The following is a 27,089-nucleotide window of genomic DNA, read 5'->3' as shown; positions in this document are numbered from 1 at the left end:
ATTTGTCATGAAATTTTTATTGAAACGAAGCTTTGTGCAAATGTGTATTTTAATAAATTGTCAAATGTAAGATTTATTTGGGAGTGATTTTGAATAAGTTAATAATTCCTTTTATGGAGAATTAGTTCTTCATATAATTCATTGAAGTAGTTCTTTTTTTTTTCTTTTTCTTTTTTGCCAATATTTAGGTAGGGAGAGGGGGTGCAAACTCACATGCTTTACAATGTCAGGCCTTAAACCTAAGACTAGCTAGGTGGAGACAAAGCTCCTTACCACTAAATTAGTAGGTCACAGCCGCACGGACAATCACTTAAGCAGTCATAAGTAATACGTGTAATGTAAATACACACCATCAGCATAAATAGCAATTTAGCTCACCATAAATTGAACAATAACCCAAACTTGGATTAGTAACGCTTTGACGTTTATAAAGCCAACATATATTCCTTTCTTTTTTATACCCACCCACGCATATATAATGGCATCTTCAATTCTCTAACACACAGATTCACCGTCACCAGAACAAAAATGGCTACGTTTGCAGTACCGCAGCAGATCCCTCCGGTGGCTGAAGACTGTGAAAGGCTTCGTAAAGCTATGCAAGGTCATCTCTCTCTCTCTCTCTCTCTCTCTCTCTCTCTCTCTCTCTCTCTGAGTAAAATGAATAAAAAATGTGCTCTATATATATATATATATATATATGGAAAGATCCAAAACATTGATACTATAAAATCATTATTAGCAAATGCTGTGGTTATTTCTGGATCTGTTTTCTGTTGATTTTTTACTTTTGTAATTCCTATGTGAATCACTTTCATAAGATTTAGTATGATCACTATGGTTTGATTTAACGTTTTCTTATTTTAATTTATTTTTTTCCATCGAATTTGGATCTGTTTCTATAACAGAAACCATATCACATGCTAAGTTCATGCAGGATGGACAATGTCAAAGGGATGTTTGGATGACAATATTTAAAATGTGAGATTTAGATTTGACCTTTTTTAGTGTATATAACCTTTATGAACAATTTTTTTAAACAAGGAAACATAATAGGGGAGGAGAGGGAATTGAATTTAGGACCTAGAAATATAATAGGAGAGAAGGGAATCGAACTTAGAACCTAGAAAGCTTGAAGATCTTTTAAAATTATAGATTTGAAAGAACATTTATGTCTCCGTTATTTGACATCTCGTAATTGTTTTACAATAATAAAATTTATAAATAGATTTCATCAACATAAGAAATTAATATTTCTAAAGTCTTATTATGAAAATTTACAAATTGCTGGAAATGAAAATCCTTAATTTTTACTTTTTCCATCCAAACTGTTTAATCTTTACTCGAATTTCAATTTCAAGTATCCGTATTTTTACCATTTGGTCTTTTTCTTTGTATGGTGTAAATATATGCGCATGGTTTTGTTCCACAGCCTCATGGTTTAAGCTGGTACCTTAAATAGTTAAACCAGGCAGATGTGGATTATATGCCAGTTTTTCAGGACATTGTTTACAAAATGATATATGCATGAAAAGAAAATATTTACAAATTTAAAGTTGATACAATGTTGAATTGCAGGGTGGGGAACAGATGAGAATGCGATCATATCCATATTGACCCATAGGAATGCGAGGCAACGATGTTTGATACGACAAACTTATGCTGAGAAATATGGAGAGGATTTTTTCAAACCTCTACAAGACGAACTTTCCGGTGACTTTTTGGTGAGTTCTTATTTTTTCTGATTTTATCATCAATTCATTAAGTATGGTCGATTTTGAGATTTTGAGCGCCTTGTGTGAAACTTAAATTGAAACTCTCACATAATCTAATACGAAAATACTCAAAATCATTTGCTGTAACTTAATGTCAAACAATTTTTTTTATAACTAAAATTCATCATCAATTAGCATACTATGTCACTCACAAATCAAATTCAGAACAATTTTAATGTCTTCATTTGAGAAAGTTAAATATTAGTATATGTAAGGTACAAAAAACGAAGTAGTATATTTTGTACTTAATTATATATATATATATATATATATATATATATATATATACCTGATTACAGGGAGCTTAAGTTGAGGAATTCCTCAAATAATGAGGGACACCTTTATAGGGCCTGCTTCGTATTGTATTTCACTAATTCAAACCGTCTATTTTGTAGATACTCATTCAAAGATCATCTCTACAAAAAATCACTTAAATCCGATATCATTTGACCACTCAATTGAATTATTAAAATTTTAATACTTTCTTAAAGCACCGTGTTCATTGATTTTGTAGGACACAATTAGATATCGAAACGGTTTCCGATTTGTCTAATTTTTTGCAACGATGATCTATGAATGAAGACCTAAAAAATAAATGGTTTCGATCATTGAAAAAAATTCGTAGGATACCTTAAAGGGTATCCCTCAAATTTATTTGAGGAATCCCTCCATAGAAGGGGACTATACCTGATTAAGTATATATACATAATTACAGTAGCTAATTGCATGGCTGTCTACGTATACATGCACGCATGCAGAGGGCAGTGCTTCTATGGACACCACATCCAGCTGAACGTGATGCAATGCTAGCTAATGAAGTTAACCACCAAGATTTTCTAGACATCAATCTATTAATTTTCAAATATATCTTTAAAACTCAAATTCAAACTAAAATGCCCCGTAAGATATCAAAGGTCATAGTACTCCTATATGTTTACGTTGTTTGCCACCACTTCAAATAAGTCAACCTGACGTTTTTCAAGCATGTCATTAAGTCTCTCATTTTTTATTCATACTTCCTCATTTATAGCATATCAATGTCTCCCCTTTTTTTTTAGGCATTCCCTCTAATCCCTAAAATTTCAACCAATAAAAAAAATCCTTAAATTTTTAACCAATAAAAAAATCCTTAAATTTTCAACCAATAAAACATTCGTCAAATTTTGTCCCAATAAAATATAATAGGTAAATTATTATCAATACAATATAATGTACCTACAAATTTACCTATCTTGTATATATCCAATACATGTAGGTATATTATTTTCACAGTATACCTATTAATGTGCTGGCTTTAACCTACAATATGTATATATCCAATATAATATAATAGGTAAATTATTATCAATGCAATAGAATGTAATGTACCTACAAATTCACCTATATATCTTGTATATATGCAATAGGGGTAGGTAAATTATTTTCACAATATACCTATAAATGTGTTGGCTTCAATTAATATGCCGACAATATACCCATAATAGGTAAATGATAAATTATATTATTGCATAATAGGAAATTATTAGGTAAATTTTATCCAAAATGCGTTTATAAAAGTTGGGTATATTATTTGAATAATAAGTAAATTCATACTAGGTACATTATTTTTCGTAAAAGAAGTAATAGGTATGTTATTTTTTCAACATAAAATTGTATATACGCTATTATATTTATAAAACAATAATATAATGGATAATTAATCACGTATACTTCATAAATAAATAAATAAATATTTTTTTAATCAAATAAACCGGCTAGGTATGTTAAATATGAATTTATTGTTAAATTTAAAAAAGTTACCAAATTAATTCTTACATCCATTTGGAGATCTTTCCAAATTCAACATGTGTCATTAGTTACAATCCAATTAAAAATTGTTTCTATATTTATTCCTACATTAATATACAAAATGCAATAATGGCTTAGTTGGGGGTATTTTAGGAATAGAAAAAAATATAATAAATTCGATTTTGCACTAGATTAGGTAACTTGCCAAGTTGGATCCTAGTCATTGGGTTTTATTTAGAAAAAACAGGATTTTATTCAAACAAAAAATAAAGAGATGGGTTGTAGTTGAGGAAAAATGACTTTGAAAGGGTTAAGCTAAATTTACTATAATTTTTCTATGATAAAGTGGGCTAGCTATAATTTCCACTAACTAGGTGAACTTCCTAAACTTTAACACTAAATTAATTTTTGAAAAACATTCGCACTAACCTAGAGCCCGCCTTAGTCTAAGGTGGCTCCATCATTGGGTATACATATACATGCGTGTGCATACATATAAAATCTACGTAACACTGAATCTTATCAAATAATCTGACATCGTAAGATGATTATGTGCTATATTGCAAACATGGACTAGAAACTCAAAAAAGAATCAATCTAATTAATAGATGGTGTAGAACTTGATCTAATTTTATTATACTTGCCAACTTTTTTCTAGGTTTGTTAAAACAAAACAAAACAAAAAAGATAAAATGTCTAATTAATATTCTATTCTAGATTTTTTACTCTAGATGTACTGTTAATTTTTTTGTCCTTGCGTGGCAAGCTATTGGTACCTCTTGTGAGTACTTACAGGTACGAGGGAGCTGAGGTTGATACGACGGTGGCGAATTCAGAGGCTAACATACTTCAAGAGAAAATATCTGAAAAGGCTTATAATCATGATGAGCTCATCAGAATTCTAACTACTAGGAGCAAAGCACAACTGAATGCAACATTCAAAGTCTATAACGACCAATTTGGCCATCCTCTCAACAAGGTTCTACGAGATCGCTAGTTAATAATATTTGCAAAAATATATGTGCCGTCTATTTTTATTCACACTCCAAAATAGTCATTATATACTCGTTATTTATTTATTATTAAAAAAATAATGCATAATGACAATTTTAGACTGCCAATAGTCATCATAGACACACAATCATTTAATTAATTAACGGTGATTGTATGCGCACACATTTTTTTATTATATGAATGCTATTTGGAGAGAAAAATTTAAATACAAAAACTCATGTGCACAAATAACTACTCTTAATTAATGGAGCTATAAACCGGTTACACATATACACATTTGCGTACGTTGATGGCTACAACAGTTAATGTTGAGGAAAGAAGAGAGGATAGAAGGAGAGAGTGGCAGGAGAAAAAATGTACATATGGAAGCATTATATTAATTTATCTTTTGCTTTTCAAATGATTGTTCAATACTGTTTTACTGTTTATTTTTTGAGTTCTTTTTTTTTTCCCCCGGCAGGACCTGAAGAAAAAGCCAAAGGATGAATACCTTGGGTTAGTGAGAGCCACCATAAAATGCTTAACATGCCCGGAAAAGTATTATGAGAAAGCTCTCCGGCTGTCGATGAAGGGCCTCGGAACGACGGAGGAGACTCTGACCAGAGTTGTAGTAACTCGAGCGGAGGTTGACATGAAGAGTATAATGGAACAGTATCAACTCAAGAATAGTGTCCCTTTGGTTCAGGATATAAAGAGTGATACTTCTGGGGACTACTTGGCCACGTTGCTTGCCTTGGTTGGTCAATGATCATCATGATGCATGAGAATGAAAATTATACAAATAATAATCATAATAATATATGTTGCAAAACAAATTGTTAATTTTCTAATAATAATAATAAATCTTCTCTCTTTTTCATTTTTTTATCAAGCTCGTCTTATAATTCAAACTAGCATTCGGTTTAGTGGTATTTGTCTCCAATTAGTTGGAGGAGATTTTAAGTTCGACTCACATGAATAACATTTGGTCTTGTGGGCCTGTAGCTTCATTGTGGATATATTGACTTGTGAACCATGAATTTTTAGATAGTTGGGTTAGCTAAAAATTTTAGGGAGTGTAGCAGAAGAAAAAAACAAAACAAAAACAAAAAAACTTGTGGAAGGAAGCAAACAATCAAAACTGTAGCTTACATGTTTATTTATACACGTGGATGTCATTAAAATAATAAAAAAGAAGAATGCTACTAAACGAACCCTAAAATTAACTAGGTACATCCTATATCAAACTATTTATTGAATTACTAACTTACCCTAATATAAAATAACCAAAAAGAATATATAGAATTGTGAAACAAATATAATTTTAATAAGTACACCCTACTCACCATATTCAACCCTAATTCGTAAGCGAAAAACCCTTCCAAGCTTCTTGTTGTACTTCGAGTGCAACCTTTCAAGGCTCTTCTAATTTACTGCCTCATGTACATCCTAGTTGCAAAACAAGAATTTAACAATGTTCACCAAGGCATGATGAAGAGAGGTAGATTCTTTGTGAGCCTCTTCAGAGGCCAGAATATAGAGGTTAATGTGGGAACCGAATTTTAGCCAACCCCAAGTCAAATATTTCCTTTCATTTGGGGATTATTTGGCCTAATTGGGAGTTATTTGATTCAATTGGCAATTATTCGATTCTTACCCTAATTAGGAATTTGATTTAAATCAAATTCTTAATTACTTCAATCTCTCCAAATTGGGGAAGAATAATTCATATCCATCTGTGGAATTATTCTTTCGAAACCCTAGCCTCCAAGGCTCCTATAAATACATGGCTACACCAAGGCTTGAGGTAATTCTAAACCTACTTCTGAAACTCTATAGAAATTCTATGTCACAAACCCTAGCTGCCATAACTCTTTCTCCCTCTAACACAAGGCTCCGGCCACCACACACGGCTTCGGCCACCCGGTTCACAATACATTCATCTCCGTACTCTTTAGTTAGCAATTATTTTCCTACAAACACTCGAACTAACTTAGGCATCGGAGGGTTTTTGGCCAACACCCCCGGGTGTGGTCCTCTTATTCCGATTTATTTTACAAGGAGAAAGAGACGACGAAAGAGAAGACATAATCTTAGACAAATATTCTCATGGGACAAAAATCGCTCCCACAGTTAACAAAGAACTAAAGGAATGCTTCTGTTATCTATAAAAGATTACTAATCTTACTCTTAGGAAATCTGCATAGAAAGAGTTGAAAAGTCAATAACCTTATTAAAGAGACTGGCTATAGCAATATGAGGAACTGAAACTTTTTCTTTTTTTAAGAACTATCTTTTGGGCTTTTTTGAATTTCTTTTCTCCGTGAAGCAATCTTATGATTGATTCAAAGAATCCAATTTTGGGTTTATAATTCGAAGAATGCTAACGAAAATGAGTTTGGTGTTAGTGTATTAGGGTGTGTCATGGGTATTTTTGGTAAATAGGGTGTACTTAGTTAATTTTACATTTTTATTTAAATATTAGAGTGTACTTAAATAATAAATTATATTCAATTAATTTTAGAATTCGTTTAGCAGCACCTTAAATAAATTTACGTGTACATATATTTGTGAGGCTAGCCAAGTCTCATATGACTCACCATTCAACCCTCCATTTATTTATTAGTTTTCATAATTGGGCTTGAGTTTTAGGTCTTCTTTTTTCGAATGACGCTTGCTTTGTAGTTTAGCCATGCTTGGCTTTCAGATGCTAAAATAGGAGTGCCAAAACCCCTACCTTTAAAATTGGGTGGCTTGCCATCCCTGGAATCACTCTCAAATTCCTCATGAATGAAGGAAAAGTAAGTGCTGCTCTAAAACAAGAAACTATCTTCAAATAACCAAAAATAAAAAGGAAATATTATTTTCGCAGTCAATTAGAAAAAAGAAAGAGTGTGACAAGAAGGAAATTTATAGAGTTAAAAGAAAGGGGAAAAAAAGGTAATCGTGATCAATCTATACATTAGCTAAATTATGACGTTTGTGCTCTTCTATACTTTGACCAAAGCATTGCAGTTGTTTCCTGCAATCTCTACCCATGATCCATGAATACCGTATTTATCGGCTATTTCTTGCACAATTTTCATTTTTTCGTCACCTTGAGGATTGGTATCTGCAAGCTTCTTTATCATCATGGTATCAACACCACAATTAGGTCGTATGTTCGTAGCTGCAGAGACAAAAGCCTTTCCATATTTCTTCCTGAAAATATTCCTAAGTGTCACCAGTTCTGGAATCTCATGAGAGCACTTTTTGGCTGCAAAGACTAGACTACTTATCCCTTCTTTCAAGTTCTCTGGACATTCCCTCACCTCTTTGATGGTCGACAGTCTGTCCACAACCAAATCGCAGAAGGCCTCGATGAATTCGTACGCAGCCGAGACGTTCTGCTCTCTTATCACCCGTTTGATCAGGATATGAGCAGGGCCGGCAATGGGGTCTTCACCGGCGCGAAGGCGACTTGCGATGTCACTCTCCAGCTTCGCCGCCTCATCTTGTTTCTTCTTTTGCAAGAATCGCGCTTTTACCACCACTGTCTCCACCGTTTCTTTGCACTTGGAGGAGTTGAAACCGCTGCCGAAGAGCTTCATCTTGGTTTGGAGGAGGAAGAGGAAGAGAAGAAAGCTTGGAACAAGCAACTTCAAACCACACCAACGGGAGCTTTGAGTGAAACTAGTTATGAGAGAGGGGAGTTATATAGAGGGAGCTGAATTAAGAAAAGGAAAGCCCAAACCAATTTCCTTTAGGAATCCCTTTCTCTTTAGGATATTGGACCTTAATTAACAAGACAAATTCTACAATGCCCCGTGCGCCCAAATTTCAGCCATTAGATCACTTTGAATCTATGGCTGTTAATAAACACTGAAACTGAATCCCACCAACCTGTTTATCCCTCGAGCACTGCAACTCGATTCATCTTCTTCTCTCTTGCAACCCGATTCATCTTCTTCCCCTCCGACCAAAAAGAAAATCCAGCCCCTAGCTCGCCACTCTGTTATCTCCACTCCAGCCACAAAAATCCAAACCACAGCTTTAAAAAAACCTCAACCCTAGCTCCCCAGTGTCATCTCCACTCCAACCACAAAAGATCTAAACCCCAAATATATCTTCAAACATCTGTATGCTAATTGTGGAGGACCAAAATCGATAGCAACACAAGCATCTACCCTCCTTGATCAATGATTTTCACAAAAAATAGATTCTTGAACCCATTAACAATTCGTTGACCTTCTCTTGGAAACCAAAATCAGGGGAAAGTTGAAACTCAAAATCAAAACCACAGCAAAACAAAATTTTCATTAGGATTCGATTTCCTTCTTGTTTTCTTTGATGACAAAACAGTTTTTATCTGGGTTTGGGTTGGGTTTTTGGTTCTAAAATTTTTGATCTGGGTTTTTTCTCTGGGTGTTTTGGGGCGATGGGTTTGTCTGGGGACTACTTGGCCGCGTTGCTTTCCTTGGTTGGTCAATGGAGAATGAAAATTATACTAATAATAATCATGATAATATATGTTGCCAAACAAATTGTTAATTTTCGATCTAGTGGTATTTGCCTCCACTTAGTCGGAGGAGATTTCAAGTTCGACTCACATGAATAACATTTGGTCTTGTAGGGCTGTAGCTTCATTGTGGATATATTAACTTGTGAACCATGAATTATTTTATGGGTGAGCTAGCTAAAAAATTTAGGGAGTACAGCAGAAAAAAAAAGACTTCGTGGAAGGAAGCAAACAATCAAAACTGTATCTTACACATTTATCATATACACGTGTATGTCATTAAAATAATAGAAAAGAAATTAGAAAACCCTTCAAACAGCACATATGGTGGGCAGTATAGGTTTTTTTTCTTCAAAAACTCACGGAAGGAAGCAGACTGGTTGTCGTTGGCCAATATAGATATAGGTTTTTCCTTCAGAAGCTGGTGAGCCGTATTGTAAAAGTATCTTGTACATATCCTATCCTTTGTCCAAAAGGGGAAAAAAAAAAAAAAAACATACTTATAATTCATTGTTGGATTTTATTCGTAAAAATTAAAAGAGAAAACAAAGAAAATAGTTGGATAAAAGGCAGAGGAATTCTGAATAACAGGAAGATGAAGCACTTTATCATTATGTTTAACAGGGCACAAATTGTATTGTTCCTCTATATAAATTTACAAGGGAAAGAGAAGGACCAACTTGATACTAAATTTCACAAGATAGATTTTCTACCCTTTTCTCGAATGCGACTCCTTTCCCCCAAGCGTCTGAATTATAGCTTCCAAGAGTTTGATTTCCTTATCACGCTTAGCTATTTCTTCTTGCTTTGCCCGCAACTCTTCCATGTGCAGCTCAAATACCTCTGCACCAAATAATAAAATTATATCATATGACTTTCATCACACATACCACACCTCTGGTTCCAATTGTTAGAAAACCGCTAGCCCGAAAACCTTAAGCTACTAGAGAATGGGCCAACAATGTATATCACAATTACACCCTCTCTCACGTGCACGCTCATCCTGCAAGTGGAGAGGCAGACCAATAGGAGAAAAGAGACAAATATAAATAGGTGTAGCCCCAGCGTACACACTGCAAACCAACAAAGAAGTGGGAAACGAGAGTTGAACTCAGGACCACTTACAAGGAAAGGCTCTAATACCATGTTAGACAACCACTAGCCCAAAAAGCTTAGGCTATCAGAGAATGGGCCAACATTGTATATCAAGCTTACACCAAAGTATTTAAATTTAAATTGATAGATCCAAACCTATCTCTACCAATAATAATCAGATTATTGCAATACCTCCAGAAAACAAGTTTTTCATTCTATATGCTTTCAGCAAAGACAATGCTTATTCTGATAACTGGTGGAATGGTGTCCAATTGTTAAGAAATTCCAGTCTTTCAAAATTGATTTCCGTATCATTAATGCTTTAGTTGGGTAACAGTAAAAGCTTCATGCCAAAAGTATTATTAACTTAACTTCAAAGTCAAACAGCCGTCAGCCAAATGATATGGAACTCAATGAAACAGCTACTATATTATACAGCACCACCAAAATAATTTTGTTGCTAAGAAGGACCCCAAAGAAGAAGAAAAATCAGCATTATAAAGGAAACGTAAATTCATGAATGTTTTCATTCATGAAGCCATTAACACCAAAAGAAGACCTAAATTTCTCCATCGTTAAAAATAGAACCCCAAAAGATGTAGTTCAACAAACTAGATGTTTCTTAACATTTAAACAACAAAAAAAGGAAAATAAAAAATCATGTGCAAAATTGGAACTACTTGGGGAAAATCAAATTGGAGCTTGGGGAAACCCTCATTAGTAAATAATTTGAGCACTCCACTTGAATCAATTTTAGGAAGATGTAAGATACTCAAACCTTTTTCCCTGATACTGCTCATGAGAAAATAAATATGAAGGGTTATTAACTCAGCTAGAGGTATAAAGGGAGACATATCTCACCCAGTGTGCTCAAAAGTTTATGATAACATTAAGCCTAAATACATAATGCACAAAAACGTAAAGCTTATATGTACTTTGGAAACAATTTTTTGCCCAATGGGGGTTCCTAATTCTAGTTTAACAAAGTTTATTCATAGATTGGAACTATCCTATCAAATCCAGAGAAGACTTGGATTAGTGAATTAAACAAATATAGAAGGATAAATACACCACCGAACTGGAACTTTGGCCCATATCTCAATATCATCCCTGACTTTCAATTTGGCTCACATTGTCCCCATGAACTTCAGTTCTTGTACTGAAATGGCCTTTGTGGTGAAGTCTGTTATATTTTTCATGATTTTTCATGAAAAATGGTACTGTGCCAAGTACGTGGCCACAGTTTCAGAGGTACAGTCATCACTTTCTTTTTTCTATAGGTAACAAGAATTTTATTGGAGGACAAAGAAATACAAAAGAAGATGTGTTTGGACGTGTACAGGAGGCAAAATTAAAAAGACAATTATAGTGACTTCCTTTAAGTTTGTTCCTTCTTGTATTTCAGTTTCCAATTTGGATTTGGCTTCCTTTTTCAGTTGCAACTTGAGAATTTTAGAGCCTACAAATTGGCTTGTAGAGCATTAATCACAATATATCGACTTAGAGAGAATTTAGAGTGACTCTTTGAGAGAGTTTAGCGTTTAGGGAGTTGTGAGGTTGTGTATTGGGATTCTCTATTGCAAATAGGTTGAGATGAGAGTTGTTTTGAGAGTTTGGGAAAGACTATTTCCTAAATCTTCTTCTTTTGAAGGTGGATCATTGTCAATGAGTATAGCCCAATCTGACCGAGAACCAAGTAAATCCTGTATTTCTATGGTTGTGCTTGCTATTTTTAGTGTTTTCTTTGTGATTGTGTTTGTATGTCGCTGTGATCTTTGGGCTAGGGAATTTGGTAGTTGGACCATAACTTCCTAGCAACTGGTGTTAGAGGAAGGTTGTAGGAGTGAGCGAAAGCAAAGGTCTTACAGAGCCTTAAGGAAACTTGTACATAAATGTATGAGCCGGAAAGATTGGATTAAGCTTGACAAGGAACCCCAGGAGATGTTTAACTGATGTTCCCATCTAAAACAAGGTTGGTGGGACTCATATCTCACAAGACTCCAAAAGAGACTATTTCTGCTGTTGTTTCCATGTTACACAAAAATGTCGGACCCAAATGGTTCCCCTTTTCAATGCTTCAAAAAACCACAAAAGTAGGCTGAAGCATCACCCTTCAATTGTTTGGAATACTATTTTCTTATGGGTGCAGCTTGGAACTAATTTGGAAGTATCAATCTCCTTTTAAAAGCCTAAGTAACTGCAGATGTGCTACTGATTTATCTCTAGTCCTAATTTAAGGCCATTCAACCAAAATCCTTGCCATTACAAATTTAGAGGCCCATGGTTCTTCAGTTAGTAAGGAGGACATAACAAGCTATGAGGATATTAATCTGTCCAGGTTTCGCTAGATGTGGAAGTCAATATTGGTGTTGGTGATTACTGCTAACACAAAACCATTTACTACAAATAGTATCAGACTTCTTATACTCAAGGAACTTACAATTTGTAAGCCTACAAATACTCACAGCACAAATAAAAGGTAAAAAGGAGATATTTGGATTGCACATACTTGAGGTGTTCTCGAGCTCTTTTGTAACTTCCTGTGCATGTAATTCAGCAGCCTTTTCTGCTGCCTCAGCCTGTCGTTTTTCTGAACGAACACGAGCAGCAGCTGTAATGGCAGCATCAAGTTCTCTCTCCAAAGTTTCTACTCTTTGCTCAAGAACCTAGACAGAAAGAAAGCTTTTAAACATAAAACACACCAATTCGTAGAATGAAGTAGGGAATCAGTCTCACTTCTATTGGTACATAAGAATGCTATTAATAGACTGCGCAGCACTGAAATATAATATTCAATGGTACGCAAGAAAATAAAATGCTATTTCAGCTAGATCGTTTAGCTGAATCTCACAGCCATAGCATCAAGCCTGATTTTAATATGTTGTTGGTAAATGAACATCAAGGCTTCACGAAAGGAATTGCTAATAAAATATAAAAGTAGTTCCACATTCATCAAAAGTTTGTTAAATACACATCTGCAATCAGCTCTTTCTAAAATGGCCACAAAACTGAAGAACTCAAAATGCATGCCGGCAAAATTACTTTACGAAATTAGATATTTCTAGAAATAACATCTTTTGGTATTTAAATTTTTGGTGGTAGCCGGAGCCTAAAAGGTCTAAAACAAAAAGAACTAACAAGCATCTCTAAGATGACTGACCCCAATAAGGTTCTCAACCGAAAAAGACCCAACAGAAGAACAGCTGAGGGAAACAAGGGGAAGACCGCATATAAAATAGAACCCAGCTCAGCCAAGCAATCGGCCACCATATTCCTCTCTAATAAACATGACACTACACGCCCAGTCCCTAACCAAGCAGGCTTGACAAGCAAGGATAATGGATGCTTGCGGGTGAAATCAACAGGACTCTTAATAAGATCCACAGAAGAGGGTATTTTACTTCCTTCGTTACAAAAATTCAAATTCATGTGCATGATCCCTCCAAATGTGGGCGATTAAAAGAAAACTTCCTCCTCAGGCCAGAAACCTAGAAAAAACTAGTTCTGGATAACTTGGCTACTCAAAACTAGCATTATCATCTGTTCTATAACAATTGTATACAAAGAGTATAAAGAAAGGTTAACGCCCAGATCTTAAATTCAGGGCTTCACCCTTCTTCAACATATATTGATCAAGACTATCAAAATGCCAGATGCTTAAACTTAATATTCATAAAATTTTATAAATTTTTTTTTTTAAAGGGAAAATCTTATAAAGTAAGAACCTAATATTCTCAACAAGATTTGCACAACAAAATTCACCTGATTGCATACAAAAATGAAAACCCAGATTGTAAAATTAATTAAAAAATATACATATTTATAAAGAGTTGAATGAAGCCAAAAACCTTGATGGTTCGTGCTTGTTCGGAACAAAGCGAGGCTTTGGCAAAGGTTTCTTCGTCAACAAAGACAGCCTTTTTGAGGAGTAGCTTCTGGAGTGACTCCAAATTGAAGGACATTTCTGTCAGATTGCTTATGGCTCCGTTCCATCTTTCGTTTCCTTTCCCCTTGTCCTCCATTTTCTCTTAGTGCCTTTGTTTGAAGATGATCACTATGCTTTTGATTCAGGTTGGTCTTGTTGTCAAATTGGAAGAAGCTCATAAGTTGTGTAAAACAAAACTCGCCAACAAGTTGATGGTTTCGTGCATCCTATGGCTGAAAATGAATGAATGAATGACTAGTTTTCCCCTCAACTTTGGAGCTGGGTTTAGGGGTGAAGCTGATTGGAAATTCCGATTTCGACTACAATCTGAATATTTTGGGTTAATCGTTTTATTATTCTCTGAACTTATACCCAATTTGCATTTGAGTGTCTCAATATTCAAAATGGTTCCCGTAATTCTTTAACTTTACTTTCGTTATAACAAATGGTCCTGCCGTCAGTTTAAAGAACTTTTTCTGTTAAATGCAGAGTCAAAATGATACTTTTATGTTAAAACAAAAAAATGAATAAAAAATTATATCTTTAAAATAACAATATAAAAAAATCAAATAAAAAACCAACCCGAAAAAAAAAGATAAATCAAGTTTGAGGGAGTAAAAATCGGGATAGAAGGGGAGAGTGAGAGTTTAATTTTAATTTTTTATTCATATTTTAATCAATTTTGATATAAAAATACTATTTTGCCCCTGCATTTAATAGAAAAGTTAACAAAATTGACGACAGGACCAGTTGTCCTAACGAAACTGAAGTTGATGGACCACAGGAACCATTTTGGGAATTGAGGTACTCAAATGCAAATTTGGTCTAAGTTCAGGGACTAATAAAATGATTAACCCGAATATTTTTTATTTTGGCGAGCCTATATTAATTCCTACATCCGAAAGTTATAAAATCCAAAAATTCCAAGTTTTAAAATTTTTTTTTTAAAAAAAGGAATTAGAAAGTATCTAAGATTCTAAAATTTCTAAATTTTGAAATATATTCGAGTTTTAAAAGTAGACTATATATAATGACTAATGTTATGTTGCACTAAATATGGCATAGATATTGAAGACTTATTGCACAAAGAATTACAACATCTAAGTATGACTTAATAATAATAGACATAGAAAAAATATTTTATATTGGGGTTTTCCGCACGAAAGTTTTAACTAGGCCACTCTTACATGCTAGTCTTTACTTTGTATCAATTTCGTGGTTAATGAAATCTCTCCTTTGTTATATAAAAAAAAAAAATTCTAAGTAATTATATATAATAGCTTTTTGAGCTTTGCCATATGATTTTTTCAGTTTTGAATCAACTTTACCCTTTAGAATCATTGGGCATTTTAAAATTTTCAACCAACTATTTTTCAAATCGGAATGAATGTTAAAATTTCAAATTTTTTTTAATTGAATTAGAATCTCCTCAAGGTGGCTATGGCTGTCAAGGTTTGATAATTTTTAAAATTTATTTAGAGCTTTTTTGTCAAATATTTTTATTTAGAGTGTTTTTTTACAATGTAGTTAAAGGTTTTTTTTCATTTTGATCAAGGAAATAATTTTCATTCAACAATACATTGTGTTTAATGTATTAAAGACCCTCAAGTTTAGCGAATGACAATGTCATTTTTTGTCATAAGATAGTAGTAAATCAGTAAACAAAAAACAAAAACCTCGAGTATAAATACATCAGCCAATGTTACAAAAAGTCCTTTTCACAAATTAGACAAACCTCCTGTCACCGGTTTGTCTAATTTTGGAAGAGCTGGACTATTTTAACATTTTGCCTTCCTATTTGTCATTTCATGGTAAAACCCCTAAATACATTTCCTCATCTGGCTTTTATTTTCTTTATTTTCTTTTTTTTTCCCTCTGGCCATACTTTTGGACCCAAACTCCTCTTAAAGAATCCATCATCCAAAATCACTTTTTTTTCTTTTTTCCTTTTAATGGACAGTCACAACTTCATAGAATGGCATTCAAAACTAATGGAACAACAAATTGCCGATCATAATTTGTAAATGCAGCCCACTTTATCAATTTTACAGCAAACATGAAATGGTAAAACTTTGAATTCAATATTCTGTTTCCAACACGCCATCAATAAGCCCAAATTCCATTGCCTGCAATAAAAAGTAACAGAAAGCTCAAGGTTAATACACCAAGCTGAATAGATATGTAGTGGAGTATTAGATGCTAGAAAAGTAGAATCTAATTTGGTTAAAAGCTGTTTATGATAATTCTGTAACTGTTCTTTGTCATAATAGATTATATTATGCACCGAGTACACTGCGCACAAAATTTTCTTACACAACCTTTTATAAACATACCGATTTAATTGACCACTGAAATTTCAGCATGGAAAACAACTTACAAAAACATTAGAAAAGTTACCAGACTTTCCTTCTGTTGTCTCCCTTCTCTGCTATAATTCTTGTTCCCACTTTTCCTTCCCTTCCAATTCGAATGAAGCTCGGAAAAGTTGGGAGAGGGGAACCAAACATTTTTCCTCATATTTAACAATTTATGTCATTACCAATTTACAAAAATCTTTAATTAAAGACATGAGATAGCAATATTACCTCAGAAACGGATAAGAAACGATCCCTCTCAGTGTACTGTTGCACTTTCTCTAGAGATTGGCCAGTAAAAGCAACATACATATTGTCCACTTTCTGCATCAAATACATCTAAAAGGCTTAATATGAAGCAGACAACTATGCACTCAAATTTGACTAAATAAAGCACAGAGAAATAGCTGCTATGGAAACTGAGGGCATGTTGAGCACAGTATTGAAAAGTAATAATCACGGATGCATAGCCTTCCAAGCATTAAAAGGGGATGTCCAGTGCATGAGGCTCACGCCAATACACGGTCTGACTGCGTACATAATTTTTCAAAAGCCCCAAGAATGATTTTGAGCTTCCAACGTATTTCTTTCCTATGTGACTTTTTGGACCAGTAAGCATAGGAAAATTAGCTCAGCAAGAATAGAGACACCCCTTCATCGTAGGTGCTTCTGCTGACAATATATCCATGCTTCTTCAAAATGGTGATCATTGCATTATTATCGAAAATTATTTGAATAAATATAGACCACCAAATGCCCTGGAAAACCAAAGGTTTGTCTGTCACTAAATGAAGACAAACTAATGGCACACTGAATTTGTTTCTAACAACCCAGCACTGAACAGGGGATGAACCTAATTTTCATTTTCCTAATAACCCTGTGAGGCAACAGTTCTCAGCATCCGCATCCAAATTGTAAAATTCTAAAAGATTCCAATTTTTTCAAATACTAACCAAAGAGAGATGCCCTGGATAACCAAGGTTTGTAACAGGGCTGAACCTAAATTTCAATTACCCTAATAGCCCTGTAAGGCAACAATTCTCAACACTCGAATTCAACTTGTAGAAGTCTACAACATTTAAATTTTGAATCAATTAGTAAAAGTTCATACAGAACTGGTTCATTCTGGTTCAGCTTGATTGAAGTCAATTAGGCTGAAAATTAAATATATAATGGTTAAGAAATTGTCTGAAGAATGAAACTAAGAAGGCAGAAAACACTGACATGGCGAGTTTGAACTGCTTCATTCACTTGGCGCCTCACATCTTCCACATGACCCTACAATCAGCAAATGCAAAATCAATTTATGGATTTTAAACAAAATAGATCGTGTAATATATAGGAAATTCCTTTTTATTTTAGGGAAAAAAAATGCACAAAGAATTCATGAATTTGAAACAAATCAATAACATAAGGTCTCAGACAACCCTTTCAATTTGTTGACTGTAAATGCCAAATTGTTAGGTTATGAGATTGTTAGGTCCATTTACTATTGAGAGGTGACTTGTGAGCTAGGTTCAAAGTCCGATGGTTCATGGCCATAAGGTGGTCCAGAAGTATTAAAATATATAAATAAAAACAGATACAAACACATGAAGTCATGTCCTCACAGGTATTTCTTCTTCCCACTTGTAAATCATACATTTATATTTTAATACAAAAATTGGTAATAGATTAAGAGATCTTCTCACACAACCCCACCCCCCACCCCCACACCCACATGAGCCAGACAAAAGGGCCAGCTCAAGCTGGATCCCCGGGCCACCCTCATGATGTCACGAACTTACACGCTTTCATCTCCAGGAAATTGGCCTGCCCACCCCAACCTGTTGGTGGGAATCGAACTCAAAACCTCTTGGTGAGCAGCTCGACCCCAATTCCACCCCAACGTTTCATGGTTGGTACTCATAACCCTCCTTGAGTATGAAACAATAGTACTTAACCACACTCTTGGTAGAACCAATAAAGAGACTAGAGAATCTGGCATTTCTGTCATCATGTAAGGCATACTGAAGCTACCAATATAGTGATTTATATCCTCTCAAGCATATGCAAGGCTCAAAAAGAACATTTAGGAATTTAGGCATTAGTAAAAGGACTAATAAATATTGTGCTTTGAGCTGTTCTTTAATAGTATTAATCAGAATAGAGAACATTAAAAAAAAAAATGGAAATTCTCTTATAATATGAAATTTTTTCCCAGTACTTCTATTGTGAAACAAAATGACAATATTTTGTTTCTGATCAGCATAAAACAAAAAATAATTATACTGAACTTTCAGATCTTCGCACCTTGCTAAATTAGTGGAATCATATGTGAACAATATAACTAAGTTATTTCCATGTCAAGTATGCATGAAAATCAGTAAGAAAAGCCCTCTAATTGCTAGTTGAGATTTGAGATTTTACATATGCTTACCAAATTTTGATTATGTATAATCCTAATTATACTACAAACTAATCTTAATATGGTACAAAAACTGATAACAGCATAAATGAGGAAGGGATTTAGTGTTGCCTACGACTACAGAACATCAAACAACAATTCACATTTACTTCTTGTAATATAGCCAATATAAACCATTTACTTTAATTTGGAAATTTTTGCATTATACAGAAACATTTGTCACAACCACTATAAATCCATCCAAGTTCTGGAAGAAAAAGATAATGGTTAATTCAAAGCTTCCTATCCTCTTATACTAAATTCGGTAAGATATACTAAAAGGGAATTCATACCCCACATCCACTCTGTGGTTGGTGTATCATGATTCGCGCATTTGGCATCGCATAGCGCATTCCCTTTTCTCCACCAGCAAGAAGAAGTGCTCCTTGGCTTGCTGCTACTCCAAAACACACTGTTCCCACCTTAGGTTTGATCTGATAAAGTATGGAACCATTTAGTCCAAACAGAATATAATTTTTAAAATACAAAATCATTTATTCATTGGTGCAGTCAGGTTGTGGTTATAATCTTCTGTATGGTTTAGAAAACCTAGCAGATACCCTTTAAGCTGTGAACTATTGGACTGAATTACCACTATATTTCGCTGGTTGCTTCATTTAACAGTGAGAACATAATGGTGGTTTAACCTATTCCAGGATTAAAAGGTCTACATTGGCTAGGTTTTCTAAACACAGAAGAATATAACCATAGCCTGAGCATGGAAGGTGTCAAGGATGAAAAGCTAGTGAGAGTCATGGGGCTTGCATAAGACCGTTGGGTGAGTCTTGTATAGTGCTTATTCTCATAGTGGATTTACTTGTGCACTAGGTCTTGTGGTTTTTCCCTTTTGGGGCTTCCATGAAAAATCTTGGTTTTGAAAGATTGGTGATTTATTTACCAAACCACAATATCACAGTTCGACAATTTCACAATGTCAACAAATAAGAATAATTAAAAATGGAATAAAGCAGAGAGCAAGGAAATGTGAGCAAAACTTGAAAAGAAAAACGGATGAGAAGGAAACTTCATGACATTACCCAAGACATGCAGTCATAAATTGCCAACACAGAGTATGTACTCCCACCAGGGCAGTTCAAATACACCTGACATGTTACGGGACAAAGTCACAATCTGTAAAAGAACCGGACTTCGACATATTAACTTAGCCAGGGCAAATCAATTGCAAGGGGGCAAGGGTAGAGAGCAACATAAAAGTATAAGCACACCAGAATATCCGCATTCTCATCAACAGTAGCCAAAGTAACAAGTTGGGATATGACTCGTTGAGCCACCAATGAGTTGACTGGCTGCCCAATGAAGATTATGCGATTCCTGAACAATACAGATGAGAGGTCCAAAGGTCCACCAGGGGTCATCACAGCTGGAAGTATGGGTGGATTCCCTTTTCTGGCTTCTATTGCACCATAACTAAAAATACAAATCAAAAGATTCACAAATTTATAACCCAACATAATAATGGATATCATAGAACATATTAGCCATAAATACAATTCAAGTTTCTTGACCTAAATAATAGAATATACACTAATTTTCTGAATGTATTTTTAATGAGTTTCAAAATTATCATTGCCCAGCTAAAATGCTTCACTCTCTATCCAGTTTTCATCAATCATTCATCAGTGAACCAATATGTGCATTTGTTTTCAAGAGTTTTACATAATTTCCGACCTGATCAATGTAACAATCACAAAACGCTCTCAACTTATTCTATTAAAGATGCATTCACCCCTTACAATAATATATGATATGCAAAATCAATACAAATATAGTTCAACCGAAATCAGTTAATAACTAACAACACACCAGATAGAATTGAAAAGAAACTTGAAAAACAACGACAAGTAGATGAAACCCATTAAGCAAAAGGGCACGAGCTATACACCTTGTACTAGTATCACCAAAATCCTTCACGTCAAGCTTTAGAGGTGACCCACAAGTTCTACTAGATAATCCTGAACACAGAAATACGTTTACAATTAATTACTCTGCAAAAATTGTAGTGTGCAAAAATAATTTATTAACTCTGAATTATTAGCACAGATATACAGCCATAGATATGTAATCACATAAGCAGAAGCACACACATATTTGTGAACTGAAATTGAACTGGTTCAGGAGACATAAGCAGAGAAGGACAGCTGGGTATACTTGAAATTGAACTTTAGGAAGAGAAATTTAGTAGTTCTAAGAATATCTAATTAAAGAGTAATTAGTAAAATAGGAAAGAAAAAAAAAGTTACCAGTTGTTAACGAATCGCCGTACGGACTCTGCAAGGCAGAGACTGTGGACTTTGACGATGGGTTTCTGCATAACACCAGAAAAATTAATGAACAAATAATAAGCAATTATGTATATATATACACACGAAAATTTAAAATTGGCTGTATGAGTTTGTGTTGTGTGGTTTGTACCTGAGAGAAAACAAATGAAGAGAGGAGGTTCTGTGGCAAGAAGCGAATGAGAAGCTCAGTGGCGCCGAGAAAGCTGATGCTACCACCATTTCTCGTAGCTAGCGAGAGAGAGAGAGAGAGAGAGAGAGAGAGAGAGAGGGCTTAGGAGAGTGGGAGTGAGCGAGAGTTGTGAACAAAAATCCTCTCTTGCGGACGCTTATTTGCGTGCAATAAATGTGGAAAGAAAATTAAACCGTTAGATCTATATGGATGGTTGAGATTAAAACTTGGGTTAAAAAGGTTACATGCAGAATAGGATAAAAGAAAACACAAATGGTGATTTTATTTGAACCCACAATTTCCTAGATGAATAATCTATTTTATCCTTGTATATAACTACTGTTAATAACAAAAAACACTTAAAATAAAAATTAAATTTCCTCACTCCTCACGTATGTTCTTGCCACTAGCGGATCCACGAAGGTATAATTTTTAAAGGCTAAAAGCTCAACAACAACTAAATATTCTTATAATTTAACCAACTTCTCATTCCTTAGGATTTGTATTGAAACCTGCATCATCTATTAGGGTGTGAGCATTTTAATGACCAGTAGAGTACTGTAACATCCCCTTCAAAGCTAGCTATCACAGCTAATCAAAGTGACATGCATTAAACAATTACAAGATAAATGTGTTATGCATATGCGTTGATGTCATGAACTCACTCCCTTCTAAACCCATTAATTCATACTTTAGGAAATCAAGCCTACATGTCACATACCGTGCATTTTACCACTATGGCTCTAAGCACCCTAAAATATAAATTAGTGCCTATCTGTCCCTTACCCCATGCTTATTTTATTTACGAATTTCTCAACTTTCACTTTTCATCAGAGGCCCTACTCCCATCACCTCAATATATTCAAGCTCTGCCCCCGTCACCTGAATATATTCCACTTTTTTTTTTTACTCAGATATATCTAAAGCCTTCTCCCACCCCTTAAATATAACTTAAACTACACACAGACCTAACACAACTGTATTTATGATCCATATGTAATGCAGCTCAAACATTCATTAATCTTTGCGGAATGATAATAATTCAAACAAAAAATAGTAATATTTCAAATTTAATCACATGGATAGTAATATTCATCAAACATCAAATAATACTCAATAAACATTCATAAAATAAAACAATAGTATTCACCAAGCAAAACAATAAGTTATTCATATTTAGTACTATATATAAACACTAAGATTAAAAGTGATATAATCTAATCATTGAGGAAAAAGTTAGAGACCTACCTCGTGTCCAAGAAGCTAAAATGACGAAATTACCCTTCAAAGGTTGTCGGGTTCTCTCCTGTTCCTAGATTAAAAAAAAATTAAATAACATAAATAAGGTTAGAAATTCTAATTTTATAAAAACACTTTTTCTCTTAACACAAAGAGTGCACCCTACTCTCCAAGCTAAAACCATCGAAACAACCCGAAACCTATACCATTGGACTCGGATTGAGAAATTGAGTCGAATGGATTAAAAATATGGCGTCAGAGGCTGCCGAAACAGCCGCCACGCTCCGCAACTCGCCGGAGCCGCGAGTGGGCTTGTTTTCTGGTTACTGCTTATTGTCTTCTAAAGAAAAATTCCTGCAACTTCCCTTGTTTTTCAAACTAAATCCCAGATTTTGTGAGACATTTTGGCCAACTAAACATCAACGACAATGGGCAAACTTATAGTGGTTTTGAAGCTTAATATCTCTAGTTTCTAACCCAACAAACCATACTGAAAGTGGAGCTAAAACGAAGGAGAAAACTAGCTCCAAAGTTGGGCTTGTGGCTGGCTTTTTGCATAAAACAGATTTTTTTTTCCAAAATTTGCATATGTGTTTGACATATCAAAACTCAACCAAATTCGACAAAGCAAATCTTTTTTTGTTCCTTGCCATGTCTAATTTAAAACCCAACAATTGACTTCCTCAACCACTCAAAGTATTGGGAGAAAATGAGAGCCAAAAGGAGGCTCGCTAGCTGAAAATTTGCAGAAAATGACATTGTCCAGATTTGATTCTAAGTTGTTTTCAACCATTCTAATACCTCCAAGTTGTTCCTAAGACTTTTAAAACTCTTTTAAACTTCATACCTATCAATCGAACTCATCAAAAACTCAAAATGGAACCAAAATCAACAACACCCACACTTGAAAAATTGCTCTATCCACCCAATCCGAAAATAGAAGTTCAAACTCTTCCAATTCAATTTCCTTAACACTCATGTGACTCAAATTATTCTTTAAGGGACTAAAATCACACAACCACAAAGTTAAAACCAAAATTTTCGAAATTGACTCACCTTAGAGATTTTTTTTTTCTTCTCTTCCTCCATTTCTCCCTTCTCTTCCTCACCCAAATTCAATCTCCTTCATCCCACAATCTTATCTTAGTTTATGAAATTAATACCCTTAGCCTTGACTAGGTGATTCATCTCTAATAGGTTTACAACTCATCCCAATTTGAGATCAACATTAGATTTTGAAGAGAATGTATAAGGGAAGGGGGGAAGAATGAAGGGAAGAATAAGGTTTAACTTACACATAGCCTTTTTTTTTTTTTTTTTTTAATAATAATTTTTTTATAATATTTTTTAAAACCTCATAATTAAGGTTGAATAAATATATTTTATTATTATCATTAATTTTTTTTTCCTAGATGTTACACTATGGAAGTCACAATGTTTCACAAGATGTTAAGGCAAGTATTCAGAAATCTAAAACCTCCAAATGTTTTTATGCATGTGACAAGAATCATATAAGGAAATCAATCAAGGAGATTGATGTCAATTCGGAACATTCTCAAGGAGGAAAGAATCAAGCGATCAGATTTGCAATCCGACGATCTCCATCAAATCACTCTCGAGAATTTGGGATGCCACACAAGGACAAAAATTTGAACAAGGTTAACTTCTGGCCATTTAATAGCCAGCCCATGTGTGGATGATTACATTATAAATCCCTCCAGATGAAGAACTAAAACTTTTAAATATCAATTTTTATAAAAACTTTCAAATATAGCCAAAAACTCACTTGAATTATCTCAAATACGCTCAACACCAAAAATCAAATAAATAAAGGAATTCCGATCAATGGCAGTTAGAAAACCTAGAGAGTGAGAGAAAAAAAAAAAAAAAAAGAACTCAGCCGTCACCCTCTTGGGCTTCGTGGCTTCCCTGCTTCATCCCCTTATCCCCCTCCCTTCTCCTCTACCTCCTCCTTCCATTTTTCCTCTTCTGCCTGTTGGTGATGCTTTAATGTTTGCGCTTGGTTGTTTAGTTTGTTTCTTTTTGCATATTTAGATTCCTGTTGTAGATCTACTTTAGATTTGTGATTCGTTTCTATTTGTGATTTGAAGTCATACGAAATGATTGAGCGGCTTGTGTTTGCAGTTGTTTGAGTCGCAATAATTCCATCAACTCTTTGTGAGTTGGGTGTTTATTTGTGTTTTAGTCTCTACTTATATTCTACTTGTGCGAGTTAGTTGTAGTTGTAGTTGTATTTGTAATTTTGGGCACTGTATTTCATATATGATTTCTTTAAGCGTGTGACTGTTACGTTGAAATGTATTTGGTCCTCAAAGACTATTAGTGGAAATACAAGTTATTCGATGTCGCCAGTATATCGTCTGTTGAAGTTGGCTCGCCTTTGATGCAAGGTTGGAGTCATGAGGCAGGTGCCGAGAAGAAGATCGTGAGGAGCTATTGGAAACAACTGGTCACTTGGAAGTCGAGAGGAAGTCTGGAGGTTTTGCATAAAGAGATCGGTCATCACGTGTTTTGAAGTTCAACGTGTTTCAGTTTTCCTACGGGTTTTAGGCATGTTTTGGGCCTAGTTTAACTAGGGTTAAGTCTCCTACTCCTAATACAAGTGTACTAAAGTCCTATGATCTATAAATAGAACTTTTAGGGGCTAGGTTAATAGTAAGAGAGGAGAATTCAAGAGTGAATTTTCAAGGGAGAAATATAAGACATAATTCAAGGGTGAATTCTTGAGTGTTTACAAGGGCATCAAAGGGTTGGAGCAAAGGGTGAGAGAAAAGAGAGCTAGGGTTCTTGTGAGAGCTAAGGGGGTTTAAGTTGTAACCAAAGTTGTTCTTACATACTAGTGAATTTCTCGAGTGGATCACCATGAGGATGTAGGGACGATGCCGAACCTCTATAAAATCTTTGTGTTCTTGTGTGCTTGCGTTCTTTCTTCTGTGTGCGTGAGTTTTATTCTCAAATGGGATTGTGTGTGTGCCATCGTATAGTCCATCAACAACAAGTTCTTGGAGTGTTTCCACACAACATCCTTCTATATTGGATTTAACCTTTGTTGTTACCGTGGATCCATCTTTGTATGAACCCTTTATGAGTATTTGGTCTTTATCTCCAATTATTGAATACAATTATCGCTAATTTTCAAAAAAAAATAAAAGAAAAAGAAAAAGGAATTCTAATAAACACTAAGAAAGAATCGCCCATCGGCCAAAATTCCAGACTTGTTATTATGCTACAATAATGAGAAAGAAGCGGTGTTGCCTTTTTATTAACAGAAGCTTGTTTTCTTAGTTGTTTTAGTAGTCTCGCTGTTTTGGAGGCTGTGTTCTTGGCTTTGTAGTGCAATGTGTTGTACTACTCTCCCTCTTGTTCTTTTTTTTCTTTTTTTTTTTTTTTTTTTGGGGTATGGAATCCTATTCTCTTTCATAATAAAAGTGATTTCAACCAAAAAAAGCTTAATGCCATAGACCCATCCCACACCACATTTATGGCCACAATACAATCCACCCCAAAATCCTATTAGATAAAGTCGGAGAATTAGCAAAACCATATTAAGGCTTTGTTTGGGATTGCTATCACTTTTTTAAAAAGTTGCTTCTGTTGTATTTTGAAAATAATTAGCTATAAAGTAAAGCATGTCCATGTTTGATAAACAATATTTTTAAAGTGCTTTAGTATGAAAAGTAGTGTTAAAACTATTTGGTAAATTTTAATATAAAACTGTTGTAACTGTGAATAATGACTAAAGTAGATATGATGTTGAAAGTGTTATGTGCTAATCATGTGGTTGTAGTGGTGGTGGTGGAGTTAAGGTGATGGTGAAAGAGATGGAAGTGAAGGTGGTGGTGGTGATGAAGGTGAAGTTGGTGGTTGTGGTAGTAGTGGTGGTGAGGATGGCGGTGGTGAAGGTGGTGGTGGCGGCGATGGTTGTGGAGGTGATGAATGTGCTGGTGGAGGTGGATATGGAAGTGGAGGTGATGTCATTTTTTAAAATGAATTATGGCATTTTGGGAATTAAAAAAATTCATTAAAAGCTTATCTCTGCTTCTTTTGAAAGCAGCTTTAAAAAGTAACCAGAGCCTGCTTTTAAAAGTTACTGTCAAATGGCCACTGCTTTTAAAATAAACAGGATATTTAATTTTTACCAAATACCTTAACTGCTTAACTTTATGAAGTAGATTTTTTGCCAAAAAAATAATCCTAAACGAAAATCAACCCCAATACAATCGGCATGTTTCTTTAATTTTGTAGCACAGGATTTAGGAATTTAATAATATATTTTTGTTGTTTGAAAAAAAAACTTCTCAATTATTTCTCAGATTTGTTATTTTATTTTATTTTTTTAGGAGCAATTTTTTATTTATTGAGAGAGTTAATATACTAAATTTATACACATTACATTGAGATTTTGAATAACTGTTTTATATTATTATTTTTTGTTTTGAAGGAGATTGAGTCTAATTCAAGCGAGGCTTTTACTATAGTTGAC

At 34.4% G+C, this 27,089-nt stretch overlaps 4 protein-coding genes across 5 annotated transcripts; 1 reads left to right on the top strand and 3 right to left on the bottom strand.

The window, feature by feature from the left end:
* The first annotated feature begins 428 nt into the window (after nucleotides 1-428).
* LOC117638357 (annexin D2-like) lies at nucleotides 429-5,383 on the top strand. Its single transcript, XM_034373489.1, has 5 exons — nucleotides 429-604; nucleotides 1,579-1,724; nucleotides 2,534-2,689; nucleotides 4,330-4,542; nucleotides 5,038-5,383. Exons 1-5 carry the CDS (start codon nucleotides 529-531, stop codon nucleotides 5,323-5,325), a joined length of 879 nt encoding a protein of 292 aa, XP_034229380.1. The 5' UTR covers nucleotides 429-528; the 3' UTR covers nucleotides 5,326-5,383.
* Nucleotides 5,384-7,540: 2,157 nt separating this feature from the next.
* Nucleotides 7,541-9,008, bottom strand: LOC117637880 (IST1-like protein). The gene has a single exon (XM_034372927.1). The coding sequence runs from the start codon at nucleotides 8,144-8,146 to the stop codon at nucleotides 7,547-7,549; it is 600 nt and encodes a 199-aa protein (XP_034228818.1). The 5' UTR covers nucleotides 8,147-9,008; the 3' UTR covers nucleotides 7,541-7,546.
* Nucleotides 9,009-9,632: 624 nt separating this feature from the next.
* Nucleotides 9,633-14,401, bottom strand: LOC117636308. The gene is made up of 3 exons (XM_034370745.1): nucleotides 13,998-14,401; nucleotides 12,659-12,815; nucleotides 9,633-9,897 (listed from the first exon to the last, which is right to left on the bottom strand). The coding sequence occupies exons 1-3, from the start codon at nucleotides 14,169-14,171 to the stop codon at nucleotides 9,764-9,766; spliced, it is 465 nt and encodes a 154-aa protein (XP_034226636.1). The 5' UTR covers nucleotides 14,172-14,401; the 3' UTR covers nucleotides 9,633-9,763.
* Nucleotides 14,402-15,732: 1,331 nt separating this feature from the next.
* On the bottom strand, nucleotides 15,733-21,501 carry LOC117638006 (ATP-dependent Clp protease proteolytic subunit 6, chloroplastic). Of its 2 annotated transcripts, XM_034373092.1 has the most exons (9): nucleotides 21,308-21,501; nucleotides 21,136-21,200; nucleotides 20,778-20,847; nucleotides 20,101-20,302; nucleotides 19,912-19,977; nucleotides 19,168-19,308; nucleotides 17,653-17,706; nucleotides 16,660-16,752; nucleotides 15,733-16,200 (listed from the first exon to the last, which is right to left on the bottom strand). In XM_034373092.1, the coding sequence occupies exons 1-9, from the start codon at nucleotides 21,394-21,396 to the stop codon at nucleotides 16,153-16,155; spliced, it is 828 nt and encodes a 275-aa protein (XP_034228983.1). In that variant the 5' UTR covers nucleotides 21,397-21,501; the 3' UTR covers nucleotides 15,733-16,152. The 2 variants fall into 2 exon arrangements, with proteins under 2 accessions (XP_034228983.1, XP_034228984.1); XM_034373093.1 differs by lacking the exon at nucleotides 19,912-19,977 and having other exon boundaries at nucleotides 21,308-21,472.
* Between the last annotated feature and the right edge of the window lie 5,588 nt (nucleotides 21,502-27,089).

Source organism: Prunus dulcis, chromosome 8, assembly GCF_902201215.1.
Source record: "Prunus dulcis chromosome 8, ALMONDv2, whole genome shotgun sequence".
In the NCBI taxonomy this organism is placed as follows: domain Eukaryota; kingdom Viridiplantae; phylum Streptophyta; class Magnoliopsida; order Rosales; family Rosaceae; genus Prunus; species Prunus dulcis.
This window is presented reverse-complemented; position numbering and strand designations above follow the sequence as displayed.